Source organism: Musa acuminata, unplaced genomic scaffold (genome assembly GCF_036884655.1).
Source record: "Musa acuminata AAA Group cultivar baxijiao unplaced genomic scaffold, Cavendish_Baxijiao_AAA HiC_scaffold_1137, whole genome shotgun sequence".
NCBI lineage: Eukaryota > Viridiplantae > Streptophyta > Magnoliopsida > Zingiberales > Musaceae > Musa > Musa acuminata.
In genome coordinates, this window is record NW_027021349.1 from 354,714 (window position 1) to 381,899 (window position 27,186).

Here is a 27,186-nt window from a genome sequence, read left to right on the forward strand (position 1 = left end):
AGTAGGGTGATTAAAGTGTGTAACGAGGAACAATCGGAAAGAATTTCCATAGAGTTTTTTCTTCTAACCTGAAAATCGAAGAATTAACGGTGCCGATGAGCTTCTCATCTTTTTTCGAATAAAATATATTTAAAAAAAATATAATGATAAAAGAATTATAGATTTATTTTTTTAATAAATTGAGATTTATATAAAGTTATATTATTCAAAGAAGAAGAAGAAGAAGAAGAAGAAGAAGAAGAAGAAGAAGAATCTATAGTTTTTGAGAATGATAGGTAGGTAGTTAAGACATAGATACAGCAATATTACATAGCTCATTATATAATCACCGTCCCATTTCGATCCTTTTTGTTTTGTGTTGCGATAGTGATGCCGAGTCGGTTCTACAGAAGAAGTGTTTTTATCTTAAAATAAGAATAGAAAAAGGAGAAGAAGAGTGTGGAGGTGAATCGAACGCCGACGGGGATGAATAGAAGCAACAAAGGAGGAGCAGGAGACAGAAATCTGGTGGGCGAGCATCGTATGCCTCGTAATCCAAGGAAAAGGATTTGGAGCCGTTTAATGGATTCTTTTTGTTGCTTTCTTGTGTGCTGTTTCCCATTTACCCACGCCGAATGACGCCCTGACAGACACACAGACAGACAGACAGACAGACGTCGCAACCCACCAAATCCTTTCTTAAATGTGTGCGTGAGGGATCATATGAGTTGGCTTTGGGGCCAAAATCAAATCCAGGCGATGCAGGCAACAAACAGGTCGTGCGGTGGTGGTACGAACCCAGTCGGTCCTTTTGAGGTGGCACCATGTTGTAACGCAAGGACGAGGAGGATGTTGATTGAGAGAGAGAGAGATGGCACGATGTTGTAACGCAAGGAGGAGGAGGAGGAGGATGTTGATTGAGAGAGAGAGTCTTCTTCTTCTTCTTCTTCTTCTTCTTCTTCTTTCTTCTTCTTCTTGTTGCTGCCGGAGTCTGCAGGTTTGTGTTTAAAACAGGCTCAATTATGTGATCGGTTGTGTTGACAGGCTATGCATGAATTATATGATCGAGCACATATTGGTCGATCAATATTGGTATGACAGGCTATACCAAATCAATATTGGTATGCGAGAGACGAGCACATATTGCTGCTATAAACTCAAGACTGATGCTAGTCAGTAGTTAAAAAGAAAAATATCTTACCATCTTTCTATTAGCTTCTTCACATGTTTAAATTTTTAGATCGAATTGATGTTCGATTTCTTAATACATATTTAATCTAAGAAACAAACAAAACAAAACAATCTCTTACCATTAGTTTCTTCACACGGTTTGATTAGTGTTCCACCAGTGTAAAGACATTTGGTCCGAGGACACATTCAATACCTTGTAGTAATCATCTGTCAGTACTAGTAATATTGCCATAAAGATCCATAGTATTATTACATGACTTGCACAAAACAAAATTGATCAACTCATGATTATTCAGTTCAATTTTGTCTGCTACAAATTGAATTTTGGACATGAACCACTCCCTCAGCTCTCCGAATCACAGAACACTGACTTCACATATCCATCGGGGATCATGAACAAAGTAGAGAGGTTCCTCTTCCTTCAAAAGTAAGATGCTCTGTAACAGTGGAATGGCCAGACTGCAGGGCATGGTGCGGTGTACAAAAAAAAAAAAAAAAAGACAATCGGCCTTAGAACCGGAGTGGATGAATCCTGGGTGTGCCGTGGATGGTGTGGCTACCGGAACACACAGGAGGCTGTCACTAGGTGGGCTGATGCTGCTGTTGCCTCTGCTGCGAATCCCGCCTTACCCACCGGTGGAACCCTCACCCTCACCATCAACAGGCTGAGTAGGCTGCCCATCAGTGGCCTGAAGTAGTGACGGTGCTGCTGCTGATGATGATTGTGGGTCATGCCCATGACCTGGAAGAGCATCCGCGGCTGGAGTACCTTCATTGGCTCCGCCTTGCGCACCTCTTCCTGGATTAAGTCCCTCGATGGGCGTCGTCGATGGAAGGTGACCGAGGAACATCGAGGCTTGTGCTATCAGAACCAATGAAACAACCCCCAGAATCATCCTACACCGGTCATGGATCAGCATCATGTCATGGATCAGGTATATATCTAAGGCATCATTTGCTAGCCTTAAACTGCTATTTTATATATCATCATTTCTACATTACCTTAGCTAATGCATCATTGATTAGCTTCTTAGCGCTTGTTATCTGTTCAATAGTACCAAACAGTTCCACTGTTGTAGTCGGTGAATCGGTATCTGCACCCGTATCTTCAGTAAATTGAATCTTGGCTCCTGATTGAAGCCGGATGCGTTTTATTGTTTCTCCACTTTTGCCAATGATCGCACCAACCTAAGAAAGCACAAGAAAGCTTATCAGAACAAATTTACAGAAGCTCAAGAGAATCCAGAATTCAGGAAACGAATCAGCTTTTTCAGTGGTAATTGTTATCTTTGAAAAAACCAAAAGAGCAAAAGAGGTTTTGTATATCCACCTCTACCAATTACTAGACCAAGCTGGAACAGACAACCGAAACTACACACTGAAAGCACAAAAGTTTCAAACAGTTTATTAGAATTCACCCTCCTCAGACCTTTCATTGGCAGATCCCTCACACACGGAGTTCACTTTTTTCAGTGTCTATCAGAATAAGTTTACCTTGTCGCTTGGAAGTTTCATCTCAAGCAACTCAGAACCAGGCTCCGTTCTTCTAGACTCAGCTATTGCATCATTGATTAGCTTCTCTGCGCTCCTCATCTGTTCAATGGTACCATACATTGTCACCGTTGTAGTCAGTGAGTCGCTATCTGCACCCGTATCTTTAGGAAATTGAATCTTGGCTCCTGACTGAAGCTGGATGCGTTTTATTGTTTCTCCACTTTCGCCAATGATTGCACCAACCTAAGAAAGCACAGGAAAGCTTATCAGAACAAATTTACAGAAGCTCAAGAGAATCCAGAATTCAGGAAACGAATCAGCTTTTTCAGTGGTAATTGTTATCTTGGAAAAATGAAAAAACCGGAAGAGCAAAAGAGGTTTTGTGTATCCACCTTTACCAACTACTAGACTAACCTGGAATAGACAACTGAAACTACACACTGAAAGCACAAAAGTTCCAAACAGTTTGTTAGAATTGACCCTCCTCGGACCTTTCATTGGCAGATCCCTCGCAAACGGGGTTCATTTTTTTTAGTGCCTATCAGAATAAAGTTTACCTTGTCGCTTGGAAATTTCATCTCATACCACTCAGCACCAGGCTCCATTCTGCTAGACTCTTTAGCGAAAGCGGTGCCAGGATCCACAGAACCACCCTACACCAGTAGTGATGGATCAGCATCATAAATCAGTATTATATTAGGCACCATTGGCTAATGCATCATGTCATGGATCAGGTATATATATTAGGCATCATTTTCTTGCCTTATACTGCTATTTCATATATCATCATTTCTACATTACCTCAGCTAATGCATCATCGATTAGCTTCATAGCGCTCATTATCTGTTCAATAGTACCATACAGTTCCACCGTTGTAGTCAGTGAGTCGCTATCTGCACCCGTATCTTTAGGAAATTGAATCTTGGCTCCTGACTGAAGCCGGATGCGTTTTATTGTTTCTCCACTTTCGCCAATGATTACACCAACCTAAGAAAGCACAGGAAAGTTTATCAGAACAAATTTACAGAAGCTCAAGAGAATCCAGAATTCAGGAAACGAATCAGCTTTTTCAGTGGTAATTGTTATCTTTGAAAATTGAAAAAACTGAAAGAGCAAAAGAGCAAACGGTTTATGTTAGAATGGACCCTCCTCAGACGTTTCATTGGCAGATCCCCCGCACATGGAGTTCATTTTTTTCAGTGTCTATGAGAATAAAGTTTAACTTGTTGTTTGGAAGTTTCATCTCAAACCACTTAGCACCAGGCTCCATTCTACTAGACTCTTCAGCGAAAGCAGTGCCAGGATCCACAGAACCACCCTACACCAGTCGTGATGGATCAGCTTCATAAATCAGTATTATATTAGGCGCCATTAGCTATTATATATCGTTTCAACAATATCCCAGCTAACACATCATTCGTTAACTTCTCTGCACTGCTGATAAGTATCAATAAGTTCAGATGTCAGCAAGAATAACCACTGTGTTCGCAAGATTTCCGCTACCGGAAGATGGATAACGTGATCAAGGAGTCCCTAGTGATGATGTATGATTAAAAGAATGTCCTACCACAAAATTGTACACAATTTAAAAACAGCAATCAAGAATTTCATGGACTGCATATGATGGTCACCTGCAGCTGATATTAATGACTAAAAGTATGCCGCACTGATAGATGGATTTGCAAAAGCTTGGTTTCATGTCCATTTGACCACAACTGCGCAGGTGTCGTATGCTTCAAAGGCCGCTGGATGAGGAACTTCTTTACACGGATTTATAACAAAAACACCACATGCAGGCAGCTTAAATGTCACTGATAATTAACTTCAAATCACAGTTATATTTTTCTCTGATTTGACAGCATTAAGGGAGGATTCACAAAGTAAGTTGTAAGGATAATGAAATTTTGAAATAAAAAAAAATTATTTCAGAAAATGTAGGTTAGACCAAGAACAACAGGACATTCCTCAGGAAAAGGACCCGACAAAGTTACGCGAACAAATGCGCCTTAACATCTCAGTTATAGCGGAAAAAAGAACATATTTGGGTTACAGATTATATGTTCAAAAGCATGTAAACATAGAAATACAAAAGAAAACTACTTTGTCCAAAAAGTATATCACTATATTACAGTATTTTTTTATTGCTAAATAAAGTATATAACACAACACATGTAACAGAAAAGAAAGTATAGAACACACCATATCAGAATATAAAAGAACTACAAGAGAAAGATAGAGCCTATTGAATTATCATCTATAAAAATTCAGAAAAACGTCAATATTAAAAGTATGAAACAAAGCATACAAAGCTTTCTCATGAAAAGTCAATTCTATACTCCAATGGTCCTTTGGTTCTATCGCCAAATACTCATTTTAGGAGTCTTGGGTTCGTCATTACGTGCACCAAACCGCAAGTAGTTTCAAGTGTTATCACTAATTTACAACCAAGCTGCTTTAAAAGATTAGCAATTAATAATGACGATCCATCAAATGTGGTTTCTATCAATTCACATATATTTAAGACAAACTAATAATTTTTATGTTCCAAGATAATCATTCAGATAACATGTTGAAGACATTGTTGACATGCAATTAGATAAACTATGAAGGAAGAAAAAAACAAGAAGATCAGCTATTCACCAGATTCAACTAGATAGCAGGAGCTATGACAGTTCTAGATTCTCTATAGAACAATGCATAGTTCCTAGCAGTATTTGTCATAAAAAATGTGGAAATTTAGTATTACTGTATATTATTGACAGTAGTTACAATTAGCAGCTGATAGGGAGAATGCAAGTATACCAGTTAATAATGCTGCTTATCATAATCTAGATTATAAAACCTCAAGTTTGTCTATAAAATGAGCCCTCATCATCAACCACTATAAAAAGCTTCCAGGATTCTCCCCTAAGCATCCCTTAACAGTCGATAAGGAATTAAGGTTGAGTAACATACCAGTGCAAGCCGAGAAGATAAAATGTGCTTGCTTAGACAATGTAAATTGTTTGGTTACCAACATTAAGTTAAATCCTTCAATATTTCCCATGAAAATTAAAGCTCAGAATCCAAACAATTAGTCAGGAATTAATCTCTGCAATTATTGCAAAATCTGAAATAGACACAGGACCAGTGCCACATAATGAAAGAACAAAATTTTCAAAGAAGTATCTGTGACAATAAATTCACCATGTTCTTTGGAATTTTCATGTGACAATGCTCCACGTCAGGCTCCATGTCTCCAGACTCTTGAGCAGAAATGACATCAGAACACCCCAAATCACCCTACGCCAGTCATGGATCAGCATCATGAATCAGGTATATGTCAGGCATCATTGACCAGCCCTATGCTCAACACTACCTCCGCTAACACATCATTGATTAGCTTCTCTGCGCTGCTGATCTGTTGAGAAGTACCATTAAGTTCCACCACCATAGTCGGTGAATTGGGACCTGCATCCGTATCTTTAGTCAATTGAATCTTGGCTCCTGACTCAAGCCGGATGTGTTTTATTGTTTCTCCACTTTTGCCAATGATTGCATAAACCTAAGAAAGCACATGAAGGATTATCAGATCAAATTTTTAGAAACTCAAGATAATCCAGAATTCAAGAAACGAATCATCTTTTGCAATGGCACCTGCGTCTTCGAATAGTGAAAAACCAAAAGAGAGGGAGGTTTTACATATCCACCTTTACCAATTACTAGACCAACTTGGAATAGACGAGACGGAAACTACACACTGAAAGCACAAAATTTTCTAACAGCGTATGTTAAGAGTTGACCCTCCTCAGATGCATTGGTGGAAGCCTCATATGCTGAATTCATTCTTTTCAGTGTCTTTCAGAATATGTTTACCTTGTCATTTGGAACTTTCATCTGAAACTTCTGAGCAATAGGCTCTACGCTTCCAAGTTCTTGAGCAAAACTGATGCCAGGATCCCCAGAATCACCCTACACCAGTGGTGATGGATCAGCGTCATGAAGCAGATATATATTAGGGGCCATTGGCCAGACTTCTGTTGCCCTTATATATCATTTAAACACAGTCGCAGCCAAAACAGTATTGATTAATTTCTCTGTGCTGCTAATCTATTCATAAGTACCAATAAGTTTGAAAGTAGAAACTCCTGTCAGCAAGAACAACCACTGTGGTTTGCATGATTTCCACAATCGGAAGATGGATAACATGATCCAGGAGGCCAGAGTGACAATGTATGATTAAAGAAATGTGCTGCAACAATAATGTGCACGATCAGAAACCAACAATCAAGAATTTCATGGCATGCATACGAAGGCCACCTGCAGCTGATGCTAACGACTAAAAGTATGCCACACTGATAGATGGATTTGCAAGCTTGCTTTCATTTCCATTTTGAACACAACTGTGGGTGGTCGTGTGCTTCAAGGGTTGCTGGTTGAGGAACTTCTATGCATGCATATATAACAAAAACACCACATGCATGCAGCTTAAATGTCACTGATAATTAACTTGAAGTGACAAGCCACAGGTATAGTTTTATGTAATTTGACAGCATTAAGCATGTCCCAATATAGAAATGAAAGCAATTTTTGGAGGGAAGTTCACAAAATATATGGTAAGGATAATGAAATTTAAAAGTAAAATAACAAAATTTCAGAGAATGAAGGTTAGAACAAGAATAACAGGACATTCCTCAGGAAAAGGACCAGGCAACGTTACATGAACGGATGCCCCTTAAGATCTCAATCAAAGGAAAAAGTTAAAAAAACATATTTGGGTTACAGATTATATGTTCAAAAGCATGTAAAAATAGAATACAAAAGAAAAGTGCTCTGTCCAAAAAGTTAGCTCACTGTTTTACAGTATTTTTTTGGTTGCTAACACATGTAACAGAAAATATAGAACGCACCGTATCGGAATAAAAAAGAACTACACCGGAACAAGAAGGCCTCTTGAATTATCATCTATAAAAATTCAGCAAACGTCAATATTAAAAGTATGATATGTGCTTGAATGTTCCTTTGGCAATCAAACTTCTATCGCCAAATACTCATTTTAACGACCTTTGGTTCGTCATTACGTACTTCAAACCACAAGTCGTTTCAAGTGTTATGACTAATTTATTTACAACCAAACTGCTTTAATAAATCAACAATTAATGATGATATTCCATCATATGTGATTTCTATCGATTCACATATACTAAGACAAACTACTAATTTTTTTATGTTCCAAGCTAATCATTCAGAGAACATGTCAAAGACATTGTTCACGTCTAATTAGTTAAAACCATGAAGGAAGAAAAAAGAAGATCAGCTGTCCATCAGATGTGATTTCTATCAGTTCACATTAAGTTAAAACAAGCTACTAATTTTTATGTTCCAGGATAACTTGAAGACATTGTTGATGTGCAATTAGATAAACTATGAAAGGAAAAAAATAAGAAGCATATCGGCTATTCACCAGATTCAACTAGATAGCAGGACCTATGACAGTTCCTCAGTCTCCCCAGCACAACGAATAACTCCTTTAGCAGTATTTGTCATAAAAAATAACTGTATATTATTGACAATAGTTACTTTTAGCAGCTGGTACTGAGAATGTACATAAACAATTAGTAATGCTTCTTATTATAATCTAGAATGTAAAACCTCGACTCTGTCTATCAAATCATGAGACATGTTTAGATAAGCCCTCGACAAAAACCACTATAAACAGCTTCCAGTCTTCTCCCCTTAGCATCGCTTAACAGTCCAGGGATTTAAGGTTCAGTAACATACCAGTGCCAAGCCAAGAAGATCAAACGTGCTCCCTTTGACAATGTAAATTTTTTTATTTCCAACACTATGCTAAATCCTTCAGTATTTCCCATGAAAATTAAAGCTCAGTATCCAAATAATTAGTCAGGAACTAACCTCGACAATTATTGCAGAGTGCAAACAATTATAGACATAAATACCAGGCAAGTTAAATTTCCATGACAACGAAAATCTTTAGAAATGGAAGGCCCACATGTACTTTTTTGAAAGCTGAAAAGTTAAATTATCCAAGCAATAGCTCTAGTAATTTGGAGAAAGGATTTCGTCAGGTTACACAACAAGCATAACATGTCTTTCATACCTTAATAATTTGATTGACAATTTGTTTTGCTGCTTCAAACTTCCCCATCAGACCAACTAAATATGCCCTGCTTTCTGTAGACATACCACCAGAGGGCAGATGCGAAGGACTCGCCTGAAGTCAATTTATTGTAGTTTAGAAAGCAACAGAAAGTAATTACCACTGATATGTTTGAATTGCAATAAGAATGAACTAGAAAAACAAAGATTAGAGTATTTATATGACCATATGAAGCAATCCCTTATTCCTAAAAGTACATCTGGACTTATACCAATGATCAGCATAAAGTGCAACAATGTGTAATACTGGAGAACAATCACATTAATGAGAACTAAAGAATTCTCACTGAAAGTTTCGAACGAAAATTTGCCTGGTTGACGAGCACAATGCAATAATATTTACATAAATGAAAAAAATGAGACCTACAATTGGTAATTTCCATGCTCAAAACCAGCTAAGTCCTTGATTCACTATCTAGAATAAGCTACAAATAGAAAGACAAGAAGCAGCCAAATTGTCATACGAGCACCAGATCTAGCTTGCATGTTTTCTATGGTGCTACCAACTTTACAAAGTACTTGTCCAATCTGGAACCGACACAGGCCCAGTGTTCCATAATGAAAGAACAAAATTTTCAATAAGTATCCAGCAGAATAAGTTCACCATGTCTTTTGGAGTTTTCGTGTGACAATGCTCCGGGCCAGGCTCCATGTCTCCAGACTCTTGAGTAGAAATGATGTTGGAACCCCCAAAACCACCCTACGCCAGTTACGGAACAGCACCATGAATCAGGTATATGTTAGGCATCGTTGGCTAGCATTATGCTGCCATTTTATATTTCATTTCAACATTACCTCGGCTAATGCATCATTGATTAGCTTCTCTGCGCTGCTGATCTGTTCAGGAGTACCATTAAGTTCCACGGTTGTGGTCAGAGAATTGGGACCTGCTTCCATATTTCTGGTAACTTGAATCTTGGCCCCTGAGTTGAGCCGGATAGATTTTATCGTTTCTCCAGTTTTGCCAATGATAATGCCAACCTGAGAAAGCACGGTATGGATCATCAGATCGAATTTTTAGAAACGCAGGAAAATCCAGAAATATAGAAAACGAATCAGTTTTGTTAAAGGCCATTTTGTTCAAGAAAAGTGAAAAATAGAAAGAGAGAAAGAGGTTTAACCAATTCATTTGGGATTTCAATTCTTTTTGTCGAACCGGGATAATCATGTGAAGGGAGACCTGACTTGGTAATCATACCAGGATAAGCATACGAAGGGAGGCCTGACCGGGTAATCATGCCAATCTGAGACATTATTGCCCGACCAAGAAGCTTCACTGAATAGTCTGAGACATACAAACAATTACAATTGCTTTTTGGATAAAAAAAAATGATAACTGTTCCATTCATTGACTAGAAAAATCTCAAACCATGAATAACCACAAAGTAACAGCATTTAGTGATTTTGACACATCGGCAAGAGTGCCTATTTCAATCGAGCAATTAAGAACCTGATTAAAGAGTTCCAATCTCCAGATTGAGAGTCATAAAATAATGCTAGCTCATGTTGTTCTTTTTTAATTATCGGAGGACAAAGTGTCCCCATGAGAAGACACATACATTTTCAGGACATTTCAAATGGTAGACAGAAAACAATTGATGGTACTCACAAATGCTTACAACAAAGAGACAAACTAATAATATGAATTAAAATCAACCTGTGAATGCATCAATCATACTACGAAAAACTATGTGGTACGATCATTCTTTTTCAAAAGTAGGATGATTTTATCGAAGCCTCGGAACGACATGATTTGCCGTTCGCCTTATGTTCAGAAGGATCAGTAGGGATCAGGATCATCAGATTTGAATCATCATGCCAAAACTGCGTTGTGAATCTTCAACAGATGAATTACAGAATATTTAAACTCTAACGCTCAAAGACATTTAGCCTTTTGTCATAAATGGATAAAGAGAAAAGATTTCTTAGATCGTGCATGCCGACCTACCAAGGTTTGGAATCCACAGAACAGCAGGCGACATTTTCTCTATTTTAACAAGTCATACGGAAAAACTTTTCATGGTCAAATATTCACAAGGATGAACATGTTCTTCCCTTCCTAAATGGATTCCTTTACACAAAGTTGTATTGGCTAAGCTATAGAAACAGGGTTACGTAGGATACAACAAGACACTTTATGTTTTCTTCTGACTAGATTCAATCATACACGGATACCATGCCTAGAAGCTACAGGATTCAAAGTCGGTTGTATTGATCAAGTAGCACCGCAACCAACAATTCTAAAAGAAGTCTTCTTCGAACAAGAAATCATGCATTTACCAAAATCATTACAAACCCAAACTGGCACGTTCAACATTCCAGACCAAAGAGTTAAATTAAAATGCACAAAATCTGATTGGATTTGGAGCTTCAGGTTTGTGTAGACTCTCTACGAACAGGAATAGCTGATGTTGTTGCATAAAGACCAAGAACTTACCCAAAAACGACACATGCAGCAAGAAAAACCGAACCTTCGAAACTAAGGCTACTAAAACCACGGTTTCATCCGGTAACAGATATGAAACACATCCACCGACCAAAGATAAGACCAAGAAACACACAGAACCTAACAAAGGCCACGTATCACGCCCCTCCCGGTCCAAGAAAGCGACTGCAGGAGCAGACCCGCATCAGACAACAAGCACAAACCAGAAAGAACGACCAGGGGTGGCGAATGACACCGGGATCGATTCGGTCGAAACGTTCTTGACGCTCTGCGTCCGATTCCAGAAAGCATATGAACTGCGGATGGTTCCAAACGAAGGGCAACGAATCCAATTGAAATTTCATTTTGCAGCATGACGAGGGCCGTGAAAACCAATCAACCGTTCGCCCATTACCTATAACAGTCCCACCATATGCGAACTCGGACGATGCATAAATTGACCATACTTCCAAAACACACATGCTCAACATCAAGAAACGACCCAAGAACTACCAGTTCTTGGGATGGAACACCCTAAAAATTAGAAGAAAAGGACGAAAAGAGAGAAGAATGGTGGGAGGGAGAATATTGCGCGCACCAACTGCAGACATTTGAGATGGCCGCTGGACGTCGGAAGGGGGCGCCGAGGAGCCCCTCGGCCGCCTCGGCGGCCGCGGCGGCAACCCAGGACGCGGGTGCTTTTGCTTGCGATTGCGCCGACCATAGTCCACCGGATCGAAGCTATCCTTCATGCCGCCAAGGCCTTCGGAGAGCTATAGAGGCCGGGCGACAGGGCTCGCTCCCTTACAGGAACCGTATTCGCGTACGTTTGCAGGGACGCGTACATATTAGTTATACAGCCTTTATACCGTCGTAGGTCGGCCGCAGGTTTGGTTTCGCTGTCTCCGACAAGTCCAGGAAACACAGCCTCCCGCAAACCACGCACTACTGACGTTGGGTAGATCGCTGACGTCAGCTCAACGCTCGGCCCCACCAGCAGTGATCGAGGGGTCGAACGAGACAGGGAACACGGCTTGACCGGCGCACGAGGCACACGACATCAGTTAAGGAGAAGGGCCCCACAAAAATCGAAGCAATGGGAAAAGCGAGGTGACGTCAAAGAAAGGGAGATAACGTCATCGAAATCTCGGCGGTGCTGCCGCCGCCCCTCGACGTCGACGTCGACACGCAAACGAGCACGACGCTGGATGTATAATTCTAGGCATTATTATCATTTCCTATTCCGAATCGAGTACACGAAGACACCCAAAATCAACGCAGTATGGTCTTTGACCGCATTCGATCACTATCTACGCTCGCACGTTCAGTTAGGAACTCGAAGAGGCTTGGGTAAAGCCTCATGGGAAGACAGTGGCATCGTCGTCTGAAACTTGCAGTCGGCTGAGATCAACCGGTTGGCGTCGCTGCCACGGGCCGAGATGGAGTCGCCGATGAGTCGAAGCAAGACCTCCTCGAGCTCCTCTGCGTCTCCCCATCCATGGATCTCTGCTCTGAGGGCACGAGGATTGGCGAGTATAAGCTCCCACGCGGGATGGTTCTTCCTCGGCATCACGTAGTCCTCTTCGCTCAGCCTGAGCGCGGGACAGTAGTCTCCCTTTCCATCGCCCAGGTAAATAAATCGCTTCCTCCCTTCGAGAGATGCTGACGCTTGGATTCTCTCGATGATCGTACTCTGGGCGGTGGGCAACAGCGTGAGACAATAAAAAGGGATCAGAAGATACGATCTAGCTTACACGTACGTGTTTAGTAGAACTCACCTTGCACATGTTGGGCGGGCAGAGACCGCAGCCATGGGAGGAAGTCTTGAAGTCATGGTAAGGGAGGATTCGGAGCCTTCCTTCCTCGTCAACGTAGCCTGGATTCGTGTTGATCTCCGAGAAATAGCTCCCCAGTCCATGGTGATCGAGAATGGTCTCGATGAAGAATCTATTGGCGTCACTCACGATCCGCAACTCGCACCTGAGAACACAGACAAGACGTCGGGAGGGAGACGGAGCATGTTAATCATCGAGAAGAGCGATGAACGGGGCGGAGCACATACCCGAGAGCGTAAGCTGCTTTGACGGCAGCGACGGTGTGGGCGGGCAAAGGAGCCCTCCTCAGGCTCGCCGTGATCTCATCGACCGTTCTTCCCTGCGAATGGAGCGCCCCCATCACCCTATCCTGAAGCCAAAGCAAGAAACCGATGAGGAACGGTCGAAACAAATCGACTCTTCTCACGAGCATGCGAAAGAGAAGATATACCATGGCGGAGTTCCATGGCATGGTTTGGAGCAGCTGGTCGAAGAGCTGCGTGCCGCCGAGATCGTCGATGACCCAGTTGTCGCTGTCGCAGTCGATGATGGTCTTGTCGAAGTCGAACACCACGATGACGTTGTCGGCCATGGCTCAGCGAAGAGACGTATCGGAAGAGAAGGCAGGGGAATGGCAGGCAGATAGGTTAGGAGCTCCGACGGAGAATCCATTAGCGCGAGGTATTTGTAGGAAGGAAGGAAGGAAGATGCGGATGGAATATTACTGACGAGGATAGGAAGATGCGGTGTCATGAATTATATTCTACGGTGGTGCTCTTCGATTCCCACACGATTTGGGTGGTGGGATGACCTCCGACTGCTATTAGTGGGATATGTTGGCAGGATTATTAGGGGATTTAGGAATAAACTGTGAGAATATTCTGGCTCAACACTCGAGCACCCACCAATCCAGACGTGTGGTTCACGCACGTTCCATTTGTTCTTGCGACTTTACGACCGTAGGGCGTCGTCCATCGACGACGACTCCCACATTATAAATCATTTTTTCTTTATCAAATATTATATTAATTTATTATTTTTAGTCCTTGTGATTTTGATTATAAATCAATTAGATTCTTATAAACTCATTTAGTCAAATCTGAATTAACATATGTTAAAGTTTGATTCATAATAAATTATTAATATAATGATACGTATAATTTAAATTTTAAAAAATTAAAATTTATTTTAACCCATGTGATTTTTATCATTGACAACTTAAACCCTTATGGTTTACTCATGTTTAAAACGTAGAGTATAAGCTCCTCTTGTTAAGCTTGAGTTAGTAGACGTTATGGTCTGCTTACATGGCATATTAACTCATAATTTATTGAATCTAAAATCATAAACTTAAAATATCTAAATTCAAATGAATTATAGAATCATTATTAATCAATTAGGTGATCGAATGGCATAATTTACGTATTAACTTATTGAATCTAAAATCGTAAGCCCAAAATATCTAAATTCAAGCGAATTATAGTATAATCATAAAGTATTAATATAACATTATATAATTTTTCATAATTTTAATAGGTTAGGAAAGTGTCAGCATTGTTCTTCTTCTTCTTCTTCTCGTTTGCATCTTCAAGTTTGTGGAACATAAATCTCTCGGTTGCCACATCAACATTATGATCAAACAAGGAGAGTTTACAGAGATGTGACAGACAGATCTAATTCTGCTGTTCGTCCAATTTCCGCAAGCTGATGTCAACTTTAGATTAAATAAGAGTAAACCGATATCAAATGAAGTCAAATGCCGGGTTCCCAATGGGTCAATGGGTCAGGTGGTGTTTTCCTTTCACATGGTTTTGTCAAAGGAGAGAGAGAGAGAGAGAGAGAGAGGGTTCACATACAGCTACTTTTTTTAGATAATAATAATAAAAACAATATTATTAGTTCAAGATCAAATTAAATTAAAAAAACCAAGATAAAAAAATATTAAATTTATTTATTTTTTAATTATATATTATTGGACCTTAGCCCCGTAGACATGAATACTTGAGACTTATAGATGTATATAGATAGATGTCATCTATTTATGGATGTAAAATATAATTTAAAGCAAAGGTTTCTTTATCTCTATAATTATATTTAATCAACTTATGTAAAAGATAAGTTAATAATAAATCAAGAGACCCTAATCTCTATAAATCTATCTAAACAATTTATTTAAAAGATAAGATAAAGGATAATAATTTATTTATTTTTTTTAAAAAAAATATATTTTAAAGATAAGTTTCACTTTGCTTCAAAGATATTCAAGCAATCTTTTGTTTTAAAGAGACATTTAGTTTGAAAATAAAAGTATATCTTCCATATGAAAAATGAATTCTTTGTATCGAGTTGTCAAAGCTTCAATTTAATATTCACTTAATCACCATCGTCACATATGTCATCGTAACCTTAATTTCTTCATTCATAGCATCATCCCACTTCTTAACATCTTTGACTTCATAAAAAAAAAAGTAGACAATATTATCGTCAATTGGTTCTTAAAACAAATAGTAACATATGTTTACATTGTTTTTTTTCTTTTTTTCTTCTCAATGTTGAAATTTCTTTCTTCACGAATATAGTGAAATCTCTTTATCGCTTTCCTTCATCATTAGTTGGTGATAAAATATATATATATATCAGCGGATTAGGAAATATCTAAATTCAATCGAATTATAGTATAATCATAGAGTCATTATAAATGGATTCCAGTCTTCACCTACTGGTTTTTAATTTATATTATCCTCTTTTTCAAAACTTTATAAAATCACTTTTTAAGAGTTATAGTAATTATCCTATTGGAAGAAAATACAGTCCAAAATTCTCATCTTTATGTATATATTTAAAATTATTTTGATTCATTCTACTATTGGAACAAAGTTCACAAGTCAGATAAAAATCTGGACTAATATTCTGACCCTTAATCTTTTTTTATTGTTATTAGTAGTCTCATCTTCTTAATAATTATATGACCTATATTTTTAATTGATCTTATAAGTCATTTTATCTGATCTAAAAAAAACCATATCTTAATGCAACAATTTTTTTTAAAATATATAAATTATATTCATAATTTAAGATTATTTTATAAAAAAGACATATATCTTAAATTACATAGTTATAATATGAGAGGTGACTTGGATAATCGTAGTTTCAATTTTGATTATTTTTATATGATTTTTACTTAATGGTATAATAAGAAACAACAATCAATCTTTCTTTCTACGATCTATGTCATACTATTTAATCGAGTATATTTGTTATTAAATTAACAAATTATTTATTTTATAATATGACCATCAAAATATTTTAAAATTAAGTATAAAATGTTGTAAGTTTAAGATCCTACAAATATATATTTTTTAAGAATTTTAATATAACTTCTTTTTTATTTGATTTAATCTTTAGTTGATAGTATACGTATATATATATATATATATATTGCTTGACAAAATATTCATCTTTGAAATAAAGATTAAAAAGAGGAGTAATATATTCTTCTTCTTCTGGCATCAGTAAATATTTGAAAGAGTCAAACCTTAGAACAGCTTCCCGGCACACACCTTGATATCTTCATCTTTACATGAAGCAGTAGCATACGGCACAAAGTCTCTGAACTCGGCGAGGCTCCTTCCGAGCTGCAAAGCCAGCTTCAACTTGAACAGCTCCCCGTTCTCCCTCTTCTCCACATCTTCCTCCCCCAGATTCAACTCGATTTCCTCTTGCAGCCACCTGTAGAAGCCGGCATTGTTCCGGAACAGCTCGAACACCATCCCCACCTGCCCCGCATGCTCCAACGTGTTCGCCACAGCCGCCAGCGACCCTCCCGCCACCGCAAGCAGCGCCGGCAGCGGCCCCAGAGCCGAAGCGCCTATCGATCCAGATCCGATGGTAGCGAGGCCGGCAAATATCGGTCCTGCGGTAGCTAAAGCCCTGTTGATGTTCAAGGCCGCCTTCCCCACCGTCACATATTGTTTCTCGTCTTTCAGCTTCAGAACCTTGAGAAGGCCCGCCATCTCTTCTTCCAGTTCTTCGCTCCAACCATTCCTCTCTGCTCCGTTCGTGCGTCCGCGCTGCGCTTCCGTCTGCCTCTGTCGGAGCTTCGGCCACCAACGTGTGGGCTCCACCTTGTCCGGGAACTTGTCGAGCATTCCGGGGAGCAGAGGGAGGGGATACGCCTTCTCGAGAGCGAGCACCTTGTCCATGGCGTCGTCGACGTCCGACTCGGTGGGAGCTCGCAGGGAGAGAGCGTCGTGGATCGATCTCTCGAGTTGTTTCCACATCCACGTTGCTTTTCTTTGTTCCTCGGCCAGCTGGGAAGGCTGAATCTTGTTGACGATCAGCATCATTCCGGTCGCCGTGCCGAACAGTAGAACGGACGCTATCTTCAGCGGCAGCAGCTGCGGCGTTGCACCTCCAGCCTGCATCGATGAGACTCCCGCCATGAGCGAGCCGACGAGGGTGATGGAGTTGATGGAGTTGGTGAGGAGGTGATTCCAGTTGTTCCTCTGTGCTCCGATGATCGCGTGCATGTTGGCTCTGTCAGCGACAGCCTCGGCTATGGCAACAAGCTTGGCGACCACCAACTCTTGGTCCTCGTTACCCTCGGTGGCCGCGTTCTCTTGCTTCAGCTTGAGGTCCTCGGTTGCGATCTTGTTCGTTAGCTTCCGAAGGTAGATGCTTCTCGTTCTGAAATTGGCGGAGCGATAAAGGCTAGCATGAAATCTCGGACGAGATGATGAACACGACCGCAAAATCTGGACTCGAAGAGCCGCCATCTCTCTCTCTCTCTCTGCGTTTGATGTCTTCTACCTCCAGTGGGAGTCAGAGCTTGTTTGTGATGGGATGGAATGAATGCTTTGCAGTGCATTTATGAAGCAGTGGCTCTGATTAAAGAATTAAAGAGAGAAGGACATGAGCTTGGCGGTATCTGTTGACCGACCGGGTCTTGAGTTAGGTCAGACCTCAAAACATTGCAAGTCCAAGAGCATGAGGGAAGGAATCAGTCAAGACGACTCTCGAGGCTCGAATTAAACTGCTCTTTCCTTCAAAATACTAACAAAGATCTACGCTTTGACTTCTCGATTCATTGACATGCACAGTCTCTCGTTGTGTTTGACTGATATGAACAAGAAGGAACGAGTCTGAACAGTGTGTTGACGACTGGAACTCACGCGACATCATAATATCTACGAATTTTTTGATGACATTAACTATATGATTTGATCGGTACACGACTCTCTGTTTCGGTCAGGTCAATGGATGACAGAGTATGAGGTCTGTTCGACGACATCAACCACCTCCAGAATCGCTTTCATGAGCTGGTGGCGTCGATAATGTTCATCGTCTCACTTTAATGATGAAAGGTGTCATGCAATCGGAATAAGAAACCTTCTTGTATCGACTTTCGAGAACTCGCAAATGGTCCATCTCGTTCTTTCTCGTTGCACTCTATGAATCATGGCTCGGCATCTTCATCCAAACCATCATGATCAAGACGAGGCGCTCCTTCAGAGGATCACTGACTTTAAACCTCATCATTAGTCCCGTGATTCTGGGAAGATTTTGATGATCGCAAGTCAGAGATCTGCTCGCCCACAAATCAGTGCACAGTTTTGGGTTTCTTCACGAGCACAGCACAGGCCTCTCTCCTGACCTGATCGACGACACTGCTTTCTGCAACCGAGGCACTCCTGGTTGCCGAAGCTTCGCCAGCGCGTAATGAACCCAAACAACCGGTGCTCCCGATGGCCAAATTTGCACTTTGAGATCACAGCAAATCAAGAATGGTTAGCTTCGACTCAGACTCGGATTTGGTGAACACATGAAACCCAACGCGTGCACATTCTCAGCCTTTTGGGCGGAATCGATCGTAGCACAATGTTAGGTGTGAATTGTTACCTCAACATTTATTCCGGTGAACGACGTGACAAAAGCCGCATGCTGATGAAACCGGCGGAAAAGCTATCACCAGCGATCGATCGCAACGTGACAAGAGCCTCAGGAGAGATGAGAAAGATGTTGGGCAGTAAAAGGTTTCCCAAATGTTACCGGAAAGGCAAATTAACTGTGGAGCCAACGTTTTGTTCTGAGCCATTTCAACCCTCAAAATCATGTTTGTACCATTGTCGTATGCTCCATCATGAAGCTGTTAGACGCCCATTATTCTATGGAACTCTGTCCTCTGTCTTGTCTTTTGCATAATTAAGTGCACAGTGCTCTGCAGCGACTCCACTCATCTTGCTGTAGAATAATGGGCATCGCTTTTGTTTTCTTGTTCTTCGCGATGCTGTTGTCCGGGGAGGGGGCGGCTTGCAAACTGCAGTCGAAAGGCTTTTTGATCCTGTTGGAACAGGGGAAGCCAAAACCAATCTTGTTTAATGGCGATCGGAATCACGCAATCCATGCTTCCTGCAATGATAAGTCAGAGTGACCTCCGATTTGCATATCCACAATCGGGGAGATCGAATGATATCTCCGTTCTCAATCATGTGAGGTTCACATATGTCGTACCGAGCGGGAGCCCATCGACGGGGGGGCCTGCGGCTGCTTCATTTAATTCATTCATGGCCGAGGGCGGTGGAGGGGAGCTGCTACTGCTGCTGCTTCTGGTGGTGCACTGCATGTGCTTGCGTACAAGGACATGTGGTTCAATAAAGACCTGCACCCTATCAGCTTGAGCTCAGAAAAGCTGGCCCCCTTGCCTTTTCTTCCTTTACCAAGAACTCGCTCGGTTTTGGATCATTGCCTGCGACGCAGTGCTGCTGTTTTCTTCTTGTGTCGAACAGTGGAAGAGGATGGTAGACGACCATAGCGTTATCTGTGTCTCAGAGTTTTGTTTCCGAAGCATTATTGAAGGTCAGGTGAATGAGCAACTGCATGTTTTGGGACGCATTAAATCTGTCAGAAATCTCCCCACTAGATTTGGCTGACATCATGTTGTCCTCTTCCTTCCCAATACATGCGCTTCGTCTACTGTAACCAAGAAAGGAGCTCCTCTCTCTCTCTCTCTCTTCTCCGTCGCAAGTAATGCCTGTTCAAGCAAAAAAAACAGTGGGCTTAAAGGCAGAGTACTCGTTGCCTCTGAGAACAGCTGCCAGGAGCAGAGGTCCTGCGCAGGGTTTCAGATTATTTGGTTGCCACTATCATTGCAGTGAGAAGCAGATGGAGAGGGGGAGGACAACGGAGATTAGGAGAGAGAGAGACAGAGAGAGAGAGAGAGGAGGAGGGACGGTGGGGCCTCGAAAGCCTGCACAAAGTGGCACTGCTGCTGCTCCTCCTCCTCCCTCAAAACCTTGTTTTTTTCCTCCTCATCAATGCCTCTACCATCTCCTCTTGGCCTTTATTATTATTTTTTTGGTTGCATGGCCTTGATTGATGACGCGTATGTACCTTCGCTGCCAAAGCTTATGGGATCCTGACTCCCTCAGAGCTGCTTCCCCACTTTCTGGACCAGCGTTAAGCGAAGAAAGAAGAAACTCATCTTTTGGCGTCTGGTTGGGGTTTTCTGAGCTCGGTGAAAAGAGGAAACAGGTTTTGGTGGGTGAAAAAGGGAGAGAAAGTGAAGGAAGACTAAAACAAAAACATCATATTAAACCTTGCACTTGGAGAATGAATCGGCGGAGGAATGATTGTCTTCATGTTCAGCCTCGAAGAAACCTATCCCCTCAATCATAGGACAGGTGAATGGGCATGATAAAAGTGACTCTAATGGAGCTTCTCCTGTCACACTAACTTGGATTTTCCTTTGCTGTTATTGTTTGTTGTTGCTGGAGGTTGGGGGGGAAAAGATGATGATTTGCAAGCCACTTGTTCGACCAAAGGACCCTCATGCTTTTTTAAATCTTCTGCGCTTGTACTGTCAAGCCAGGGAAAACCACACTTCTCTGATCACACCACAGAGAATCCTACTTAATGTAACCATAGCCTTTGGCCATTTGCTCTCTAGGAGAGGGAGGGAGGGCATGATTCTTCTTTGGCTCTGGGACCCATTGTTTTTGGATTTTGTGCTTGGTGAAAACCCAATTCTCTGATCACTCCACGAACGAAGACCTACCATAAGTGGTCTTGAAAAGGATGGATGCCTGATGAACTCTGTACCCCCATTGTTTTCTTGCTTGTTCTTGAGTAGTGATGAGAGAAGGCCATGTCTTGTAGGCATTCTATAAGGAAATCACCCACTTCCTTTTTTAGGCCGAAGAAGAGCTCTGCTCCTGTGAGCTCGGGAAAACAGTGGGGCGAGATATCAGGCCTGATTTCCTTCTCGGCTCTGGTGCTCCAGCTTTTGCTCAGGGTTCAGGGAAGAGGGGACAACCTATGTCTGTGCTTTTGGTGACTGTTGAGTGAGGTTGGTTCTCATGGTGCTTTAATTGTTTATGCCGTATGAACTCTTATTCTTTGCTTACGAATCTGGGAAAAACCATGTCTTTTGTTCCTTTCATGCACCGACGGATCAAATTTTCTATTAGCTTCTGCGTTGTAGTGTGTTTGACTTCTCTTCTCCTCCACCTTGTTTCGCTTAAACCTTTGTTCGTTTTGACTTCTCGTTGTTCCTTTAAAGCTCTGCTCTCTGTATTGTTTTCTACTTGCATCGTATGAAGTTATAAACCACCACATCTATTACCTTCTTGAAGCAACTACATTTTCTTCATCTCGGATGGTGTCTGTTCTAGGCATGGAGTTGGTTCTACTCTCACTGGAGCAATTGATAATCCAAGAACACACCATTAGATAGACCTACGGATACAGGGATTACTCACTCTGAACCATTAAGCACGACGTTCCTTGCGGCTCCAGTGCTTGTTGGACGCTGGAATGGTCCATTAAATTCTCTTTTTGGCTATTATCTGAGAAACTCTTAACCCTGCCTTCACATTTAGTTCGAATGCATGGTTTCCATCTGAAGAGTGAGTTCAGGTACATGTGTAGATCTGGTACGGCAGGCTTTAGCCCAACAGAGGTTGTACCCGAGTATAGAGCTTAATGTCTTTAGTGTTGTAGTTAACTAGTTCCCTGTATGTTCAGGAGAAACAAACCATGAGCCCTTGTCTGGATCTTAAGGAGATTCTTGAGCAAGGTGATGGCAACCATTTCAGCTAGCCGAAGATTGATGGAATAAATTAAGCTTCTATTTAATTTGTCTTCGTCCAAACCTTGGAGCTTGATCTCCAGGGGATTCAGGAATTTAATACCATTAAAATCAGATTTTCATTTATATTGACTGTTATTAGTTCTTCTTGTCCATGTCGATTTCATTATCGAGTTACAATGACAACTCGCGATGCCCACTCGTTTCGGTCGACAGACTGACTGAATCTACATTGATCTAAATTTTGTTTAGCAATGCTCTTACTGATGGAACTTAATTGTGCTGGTTATAAATATTTAACGGTCATAGTAAAATCATACAAGGAATGTAATGATGCAATTTTGTTGCATTACTGAGCAGTTCATCACATTGCTAATTCTATTTTATATTTTAACATGTATCTTGACCCTGAATGTGCTTTGATGTTTGTGAATTAGTTCCCATGTTTTATCATCACTGATTTATAATAATAACACATTCCATTTCAGATCATCACTTTTTATCTACTGTTTGAAGATAGAAGCAGTCGTTTTCTCTTTCCTGTTTTATGTTTAATCTCCAAAGATAGAAGCAGCCATTTTCTTTGTTGTTTGAAGATAGAAGCAGTCATTTTCACTTTTTATCTGTCGTCTTCGGGTGCATCCTGTTGGTGACGAAAGACGTTCAAAGACATGATGAGGATTCAGTGGATGTAAGCTTTTTTGTATGCTCACTCTTATTTCTTGTGTCAAAGCTCTTTAACTCGTTAGAAGAAGTGATTATTACCAAGATGTGTATGTCTATGAATGCAACCATCTGTTACGTAAGAAGGTTATGCCATATGAAATCTGCATCCATCTTCAAGTCATGTTTCCAGACACCTTCACCGTTGGTTTTAGAAGAATACAATTAACTTGCTTCCTATGTTGTATTTCTTTGAAATATTGTGTTTGACAGTGATTCTAAGTAGGGCTGGGTTGACAAGTCAAAGGGTCCTTACTGCAGACCGAAGTGGCATCTGAACTTCAATATAATAATTTTCGCATATCAAGCGGTCCATCGGTAGCTTCTTGAGACAGCAATTCAGCAGCTTGCACCGCAATGGAGAATGATGTTTTCAATGGCTCACTACCAATATTTAATCATGGTCATATGATTGTTGATCCAGTATCATCATACATGCTCTCAGGTCCTCTTGGACAGTCAGGCTTACCAGATCACAACAGCAACAGGCAAATATTGGCTGGAAATCCGATGGTTTCTACGTTGCAAGAAGAAGCAATTGATAGTATCTACTTGACAAAAAGTGGTGTTATGGCATGTAGTGACGTTTCATTTTCTAGAAATATTCCTCGGATCGGCAACGATTCAGTGAATGGTCCCATCGGAAATGTTGGCCTGCATGAGCATCTCCCAGAAACTTCCCTATCGGCCGCTTCGGTTGCTAACCTGTACTCTTCCACCAATTATTTGGTGGAAAATATCATCAAGGTTGGTACTGCTTCCACTTTAGATTTGCCATCCGAGGAGATGACCGTTCCTGCTTCCACTGACATCCACAATAGCCACAATTCTTCACTTTCAGCATCACCACACTGTAATTTTGGGACACAACATGATCTCAGTCTTCTTGCGCCCAAAAATGGCACTATTGGTTGTATGTGGAATCAGAACGAATTGCTCGACCATCAGGTGCTTCTAAGTAAAACATTTAGTGTGGTTCGCCCATCTTATCATGTGACAGGAAGCTCACAGCCTGGTTGGAATTTTTATGAATATGAATCAAATTGGAACTTCAACCATCCATGTGGTGATACCGCTCGAGCTCCAGGTAGCGAGCTGTCCCTAAGTCTTGGCTCCTGCCAGCCCTCTGTCACGGACATGGGGAATAATGGTGATCAATGTTCTGAATTAAGCTGCTCTGCTGTAACTCAAGTTGCATCAGCTGACAGTGTTCGCCCACCTACTGAATTACAAGCTTGCAATCATGCTATCCAAAACCCCGTTCAAGATTTTCGTTCGGGAATGACGCAAAGAGAAACTATTCCTTGTACTGAGAAGCCTTCTTTTTACCAAGGTTGTAGTCTTGTTCAGTTATCCCATATGCTGTTAGGATCAAAATATCTCCAAGCAGTCGAAGAAGTTCTTTCTGAAATTGCAACCTATGCAGTAGAAGATCTTCAAAGGGTAGATGATTCGCCAGATGAGAAGATGTCTATTTCTTCAAGCTGCTCCACCGTAAGAGAGCTTCCGATATCTGTTTCAGGAGAACTGCTGCTTTCATTTGGGGACACTGAACCCCTCGCCGGTATGGATTCCCAAAAGTTCCAGGAAGCCAATAGGAAGAAAACTGAGCTGCTATCAATGCTTCAGTTGGTAAGTGAAACTTCATAAATACATTTTTTTTTAAATTTGATGGTCCATTTATTTAATTTCTAGCAGTCATTGAGATTTTCATTTTTCGAGTTCTGCAGCTTGCGTGCAGCTGCATAGTTTGGAATGATAAATACTTGGCATAGTTTAATTAGTTACTTGCATAAAATTTTCGCACATTGGTTTGATGGAGTGCCATATTAGGCTTCCTTATCTTTATTCTGAAATATCTTGGTTATCATTTGCATTCAACAATCTGTTCTTTACATTTTCATATGAATTTCTTACATAGGAATGACATATAACTCGATCCTGTTTTTTTTCCTCTTAATCGCAAACTGACGATGCTCCTGTGTAGCAAATTTACGGATGCCCAGGTGTTGAATAATGTTTATCCTAGTATTTTATGTACCGTATCCTGTGAGTTTCAACATGAATGCTTTTCATGGACTCACACTTACATATGAAACTAATCTTGTAAGAATAGTAGGTTTCAGCTCCACAATCAGATACTCTCTCTGATTGCTATCATTGGTTCAATGAAGTTAAACTAGGAGCGTCATTGTTCAGCATAAGAAAATGAACCTTCAAAGACAGTAGCACTTTGCATCAGGTTTTCCACTGATCCACTTACATCGCTTTGCATCTATTATATAAGTTTTATCTCAATTACTCGATGAGGTGTGCAATGAAATTATGGGGCCCTGCTATGAAGCCCATAAGACAATTGAGAGAGGCTGTGAGGCTAGCTAACCTCTTATGCTGTTTTTAAGTTGATGCATATAGGAAGCTGCTCTTCGGTGTCATGTAAACTCAAAAAGTTTCATGGATAGTATTCCATCATCTTTTTGGTACTAAATTGAGTAGCTGTATCGAAGCTGGCATCGTGTCAGTTCATGTACAAGTCACAAGGACGCATGGTAAGCAAGCACTGCAGTGACAAGTTCCTCTCTGCTGGCATCATCCATCGTGTCTCAACTGCTTTTTACATATGAATCCGTGCCTTATCAGTCGTTTATCTATATTTTCTTATCGAGCTATCTAAACGAAGTCTAGTTTTTCGAGCAAACTATGAGCATTACTTTGTTGTTTTCATGATCTAGAGACAGTAGCCGATAACCGGCTTGCCCACTTCAGATTGTGCAAACAAAAGACAAAGCCATTGCAAACAGCAAGTAACACACGAAAGAACATTACTAAGAAGTCTCTCAACCTTTTCATGCCTGTTTTTAAGACTCATTTTGAGCCTTTTATGCCCGCTAAGTCGTCTGGACCCTTTGCTACAAAGGTTGTTAATAATAGTTTCGGTAGCTTCTTTTATGGAACTTATCCGCATGTGATCGAACATTGTCAAAGATAGTTAAGCTTTGGTAGCTTCTTTGATGAACTTTTTTGTACGTGTAGTCAATGATTGATTGTTATGATCTTTTTCTTGAAACTGTAGGTTGATCACGGTTACAATCGCTGCTTAGACCAGATCCAGAATGTGATAACATCCTTCATTTGCATATCCCAGTCCGGCACCTCCGAAACCCATGCTCGCTTTGCGTTGCGTACCATTTCGGCCCTCTATAAAAGCCTGAGAAAGAGGATTACCAGTCAGATTCTTTTCATTTCTCAGCAACCAAGCACGGAACCCATGAAGGAAAAAGAGAGGAGCTTTGAATCTTCATTACTGCAGAAGCAATGGGCTTTGCAGCAGCTAAGAAAGAGCGATCATCAATCTTGGAGACCCCAAAGGGGTTTGCCTGAGAAATCAGTCTCCGTTCTACGGGCATGGATGTTCGAGAACTTTCTGCACCCGTGAGTTGTTTTTCAGTTTCACTGGTCTGGTGTTTCCGCATCGATCTTGTCGTAAAAATTATCGGCAAATGTTTGAACGATCTCAGGTACCCGAAAGACAACGATAAGCATGTGCTCGCGATAAAAAGTGGTTTGACCAGGAGCCAGGTACGACGATTAACCATGGTTGATTCTTGGTCCTCTGCATTTTGTATGCATCCCATGAATGCAGGTTGTGTCTTAACTGTAACGAAGCTAATTCTCGCTTTTGATGCTAGGTTTCCAATTGGTTCATAAATGCTCGCGTCCGACTCTGGAAACCGATGATAGAGGAAATGTATGCCGAGCTTAATAAAAAGCAATGAGACGCGACGGAGGATCGGATGGTGAAAGCTGAAGCCACAGAGATCTTGCCAGCCAGAGAGGTTCCATGCCGGTTAAATGAACGACTCATGCCGGGCGACCGAGAGGTCATGTTTTGATTAGTATCTCGTCAAGATTATGTATAAGGATGTTGCAATGTTTAATTTGGTCATCAGGACATCAATCCTTTGGGTGGAAATGCAAGGGTCCAAAATAAATCGAGTTGCAGAAAACGTGAAACGACAGCTTCTGCAGCAATATCCTCTCTCTCTCTCTCTCTCTCTCTCTCTCTCTCTGTCTGTGCCAGCTGAGAAGAGCAGTGGGTTGATGATTAGGAAGCCTCTGTTGTATGTAACAAAACAAGGCTACCGAATCATGCGATTGTCATCTGTTGGGAGTAGGCGACCAAACCATTCAATTCGATTACAACACATAAGAACTGTCGATGTACCATTAAAGAGACTTGTTTCGGATGCCTCGCTGCACTGTGTCACCAGAAGAAGTGGGATAAGATACGCGGGCGACAAGAACTCTTCAACCAC

At 40.9% G+C, this 27,186-nt stretch overlaps 4 protein-coding genes across 8 annotated transcripts; 1 reads left to right on the plus strand and 3 right to left on the minus strand.

The window, feature by feature from the left end:
- Window positions 1–1,443: 1,443 nt before the first annotated feature.
- On the minus strand, window positions 1,444–12,065 carry LOC103973080 (uncharacterized). 3 transcript variants are annotated; one of them, XM_009387546.3, is made up of 13 exons: window positions 11,847–12,065; window positions 9,945–10,108; window positions 9,619–9,804; window positions 9,428–9,523; window positions 8,765–8,878; window positions 6,520–6,615; window positions 6,023–6,208; window positions 5,851–5,946; window positions 3,466–3,651; window positions 3,222–3,317; window positions 2,665–2,907; window positions 2,173–2,358; window positions 1,444–2,067 (listed from the first exon to the last, which is right to left on the minus strand). In XM_009387546.3, exons 1-13 carry the CDS (start codon window positions 11,998–12,000, stop codon window positions 1,975–1,977), a joined length of 1,896 nt encoding a protein of 631 aa, XP_009385821.2. In that variant the 5' UTR covers window positions 12,001–12,065; the 3' UTR covers window positions 1,444–1,974. The 3 variants fall into 3 exon arrangements, with proteins under 3 accessions (XP_009385821.2, XP_018676820.2, XP_065034913.1); XM_018821275.2 differs by having other exon boundaries at window positions 1,835–2,067; window positions 10,022–10,108; window positions 11,847–11,883; XM_065178841.1 differs by lacking the exon at window positions 9,945–10,108 and having other exon boundaries at window positions 1,835–2,067.
- Window positions 12,066–12,459: 394 nt separating this feature from the next.
- On the minus strand, window positions 12,460–13,728 carry LOC135671013 (inorganic pyrophosphatase 2-like). Its single transcript, XM_065178843.1, has 4 exons — window positions 13,514–13,728; window positions 13,311–13,432; window positions 13,027–13,228; window positions 12,460–12,941 (listed from the first exon to the last, which is right to left on the minus strand). The coding sequence occupies exons 1-4, from the start codon at window positions 13,652–13,654 to the stop codon at window positions 12,573–12,575; spliced, it is 834 nt and encodes a 277-aa protein (XP_065034915.1). The 5' UTR covers window positions 13,655–13,728; the 3' UTR covers window positions 12,460–12,572.
- A 2,870-nt stretch (window positions 13,729–16,598) lies between these two features.
- On the minus strand, window positions 16,599–17,837 carry LOC103973047 (probable F-box protein At4g22030). The gene has a single exon (XM_009387508.3). It carries the CDS (start codon window positions 17,835–17,837, stop codon window positions 16,599–16,601), a length of 1,239 nt encoding a protein of 412 aa, XP_009385783.2.
- A 3,210-nt stretch (window positions 17,838–21,047) lies between these two features.
- Window positions 21,048–26,889, plus strand: LOC135671003 (BEL1-like homeodomain protein 2). 3 transcript variants are annotated; one of them, XM_065178826.1, is made up of 6 exons: window positions 21,048–21,406; window positions 22,636–22,838; window positions 23,097–24,502; window positions 25,944–26,302; window positions 26,389–26,449; window positions 26,560–26,889. In XM_065178826.1, the coding sequence occupies exons 3-6, from the start codon at window positions 23,228–23,230 to the stop codon at window positions 26,644–26,646; spliced, it is 1,782 nt and encodes a 593-aa protein (XP_065034898.1). In that variant the 5' UTR covers window positions 21,048–21,406; window positions 22,636–22,838; window positions 23,097–23,227; the 3' UTR covers window positions 26,647–26,889. The 3 variants fall into 3 exon arrangements, with proteins under 3 accessions (XP_065034898.1, XP_065034899.1, XP_065034897.1); XM_065178825.1 differs by having other exon boundaries at window positions 21,049–21,406; window positions 23,084–24,502; XM_065178827.1 differs by lacking the exon at window positions 22,636–22,838 and having other exon boundaries at window positions 23,084–24,502.
- The last annotated feature ends 297 nt before the right edge of the window (window positions 26,890–27,186 follow it).

Excerpts from the sequence above, each read along its gene's own strand:
- LOC103973080 (XM_009387546.3), bottom strand. The coding sequence starts at position 12,000 with ATGAAGGATAGCTTCGATCCGGTGGACTATGGTCGGCGCAATCGCAAG. Across the intron at positions 8,879-9,427 it reads CGAAAACTCCAAAAGACATG|GCGAGTCCTTCGCATCTGCC; the intron begins GTGAACTTATTC and ends AATTGACTTCAG. Across the intron at positions 2,908-3,221 it reads TGAAATTTCCAAGCGACAAG|GTTGGTGCAATCATTGGCGA; the intron begins GTAAACTTTATT and ends GTGCTTTCTTAG.
- LOC135671013 (XM_065178843.1), bottom strand. The coding sequence starts at position 13,654 with ATGGCCGACAACGTCATCGTGGTGTTCGACTTCGACAAGACCATCATC. Across the intron at positions 13,433-13,513 it reads TGCCATGGAACTCCGCCATG|GATAGGGTGATGGGGGCGCT; the intron begins GTATATCTTCTC and ends CTTTGGCTTCAG. Across the intron at positions 12,942-13,026 it reads GCCCGCCCAACATGTGCAAG|AGTACGATCATCGAGAGAAT; the intron begins GTGAGTTCTACT and ends CCCACCGCCCAG.
- LOC103973047 (XM_009387508.3), bottom strand. The coding sequence starts at position 17,837 with ATGGCGGCTCTTCGAGTCCAGATTTTGCGGTCGTGTTCATCATCTCGT.
- LOC135671003 (XM_065178826.1), top strand. The coding sequence starts at position 23,228 with ATGGAGAATGATGTTTTCAATGGCTCACTACCAATATTTAATCATGGT. Across the intron at positions 24,503-25,943 it reads TGCTATCAATGCTTCAGTTG|GTTGATCACGGTTACAATCG; the intron begins GTAAGTGAAACT and ends TTGAAACTGTAG. Across the intron at positions 26,450-26,559 it reads GTGGTTTGACCAGGAGCCAG|GTTTCCAATTGGTTCATAAA; the intron begins GTACGACGATTA and ends TTTTGATGCTAG.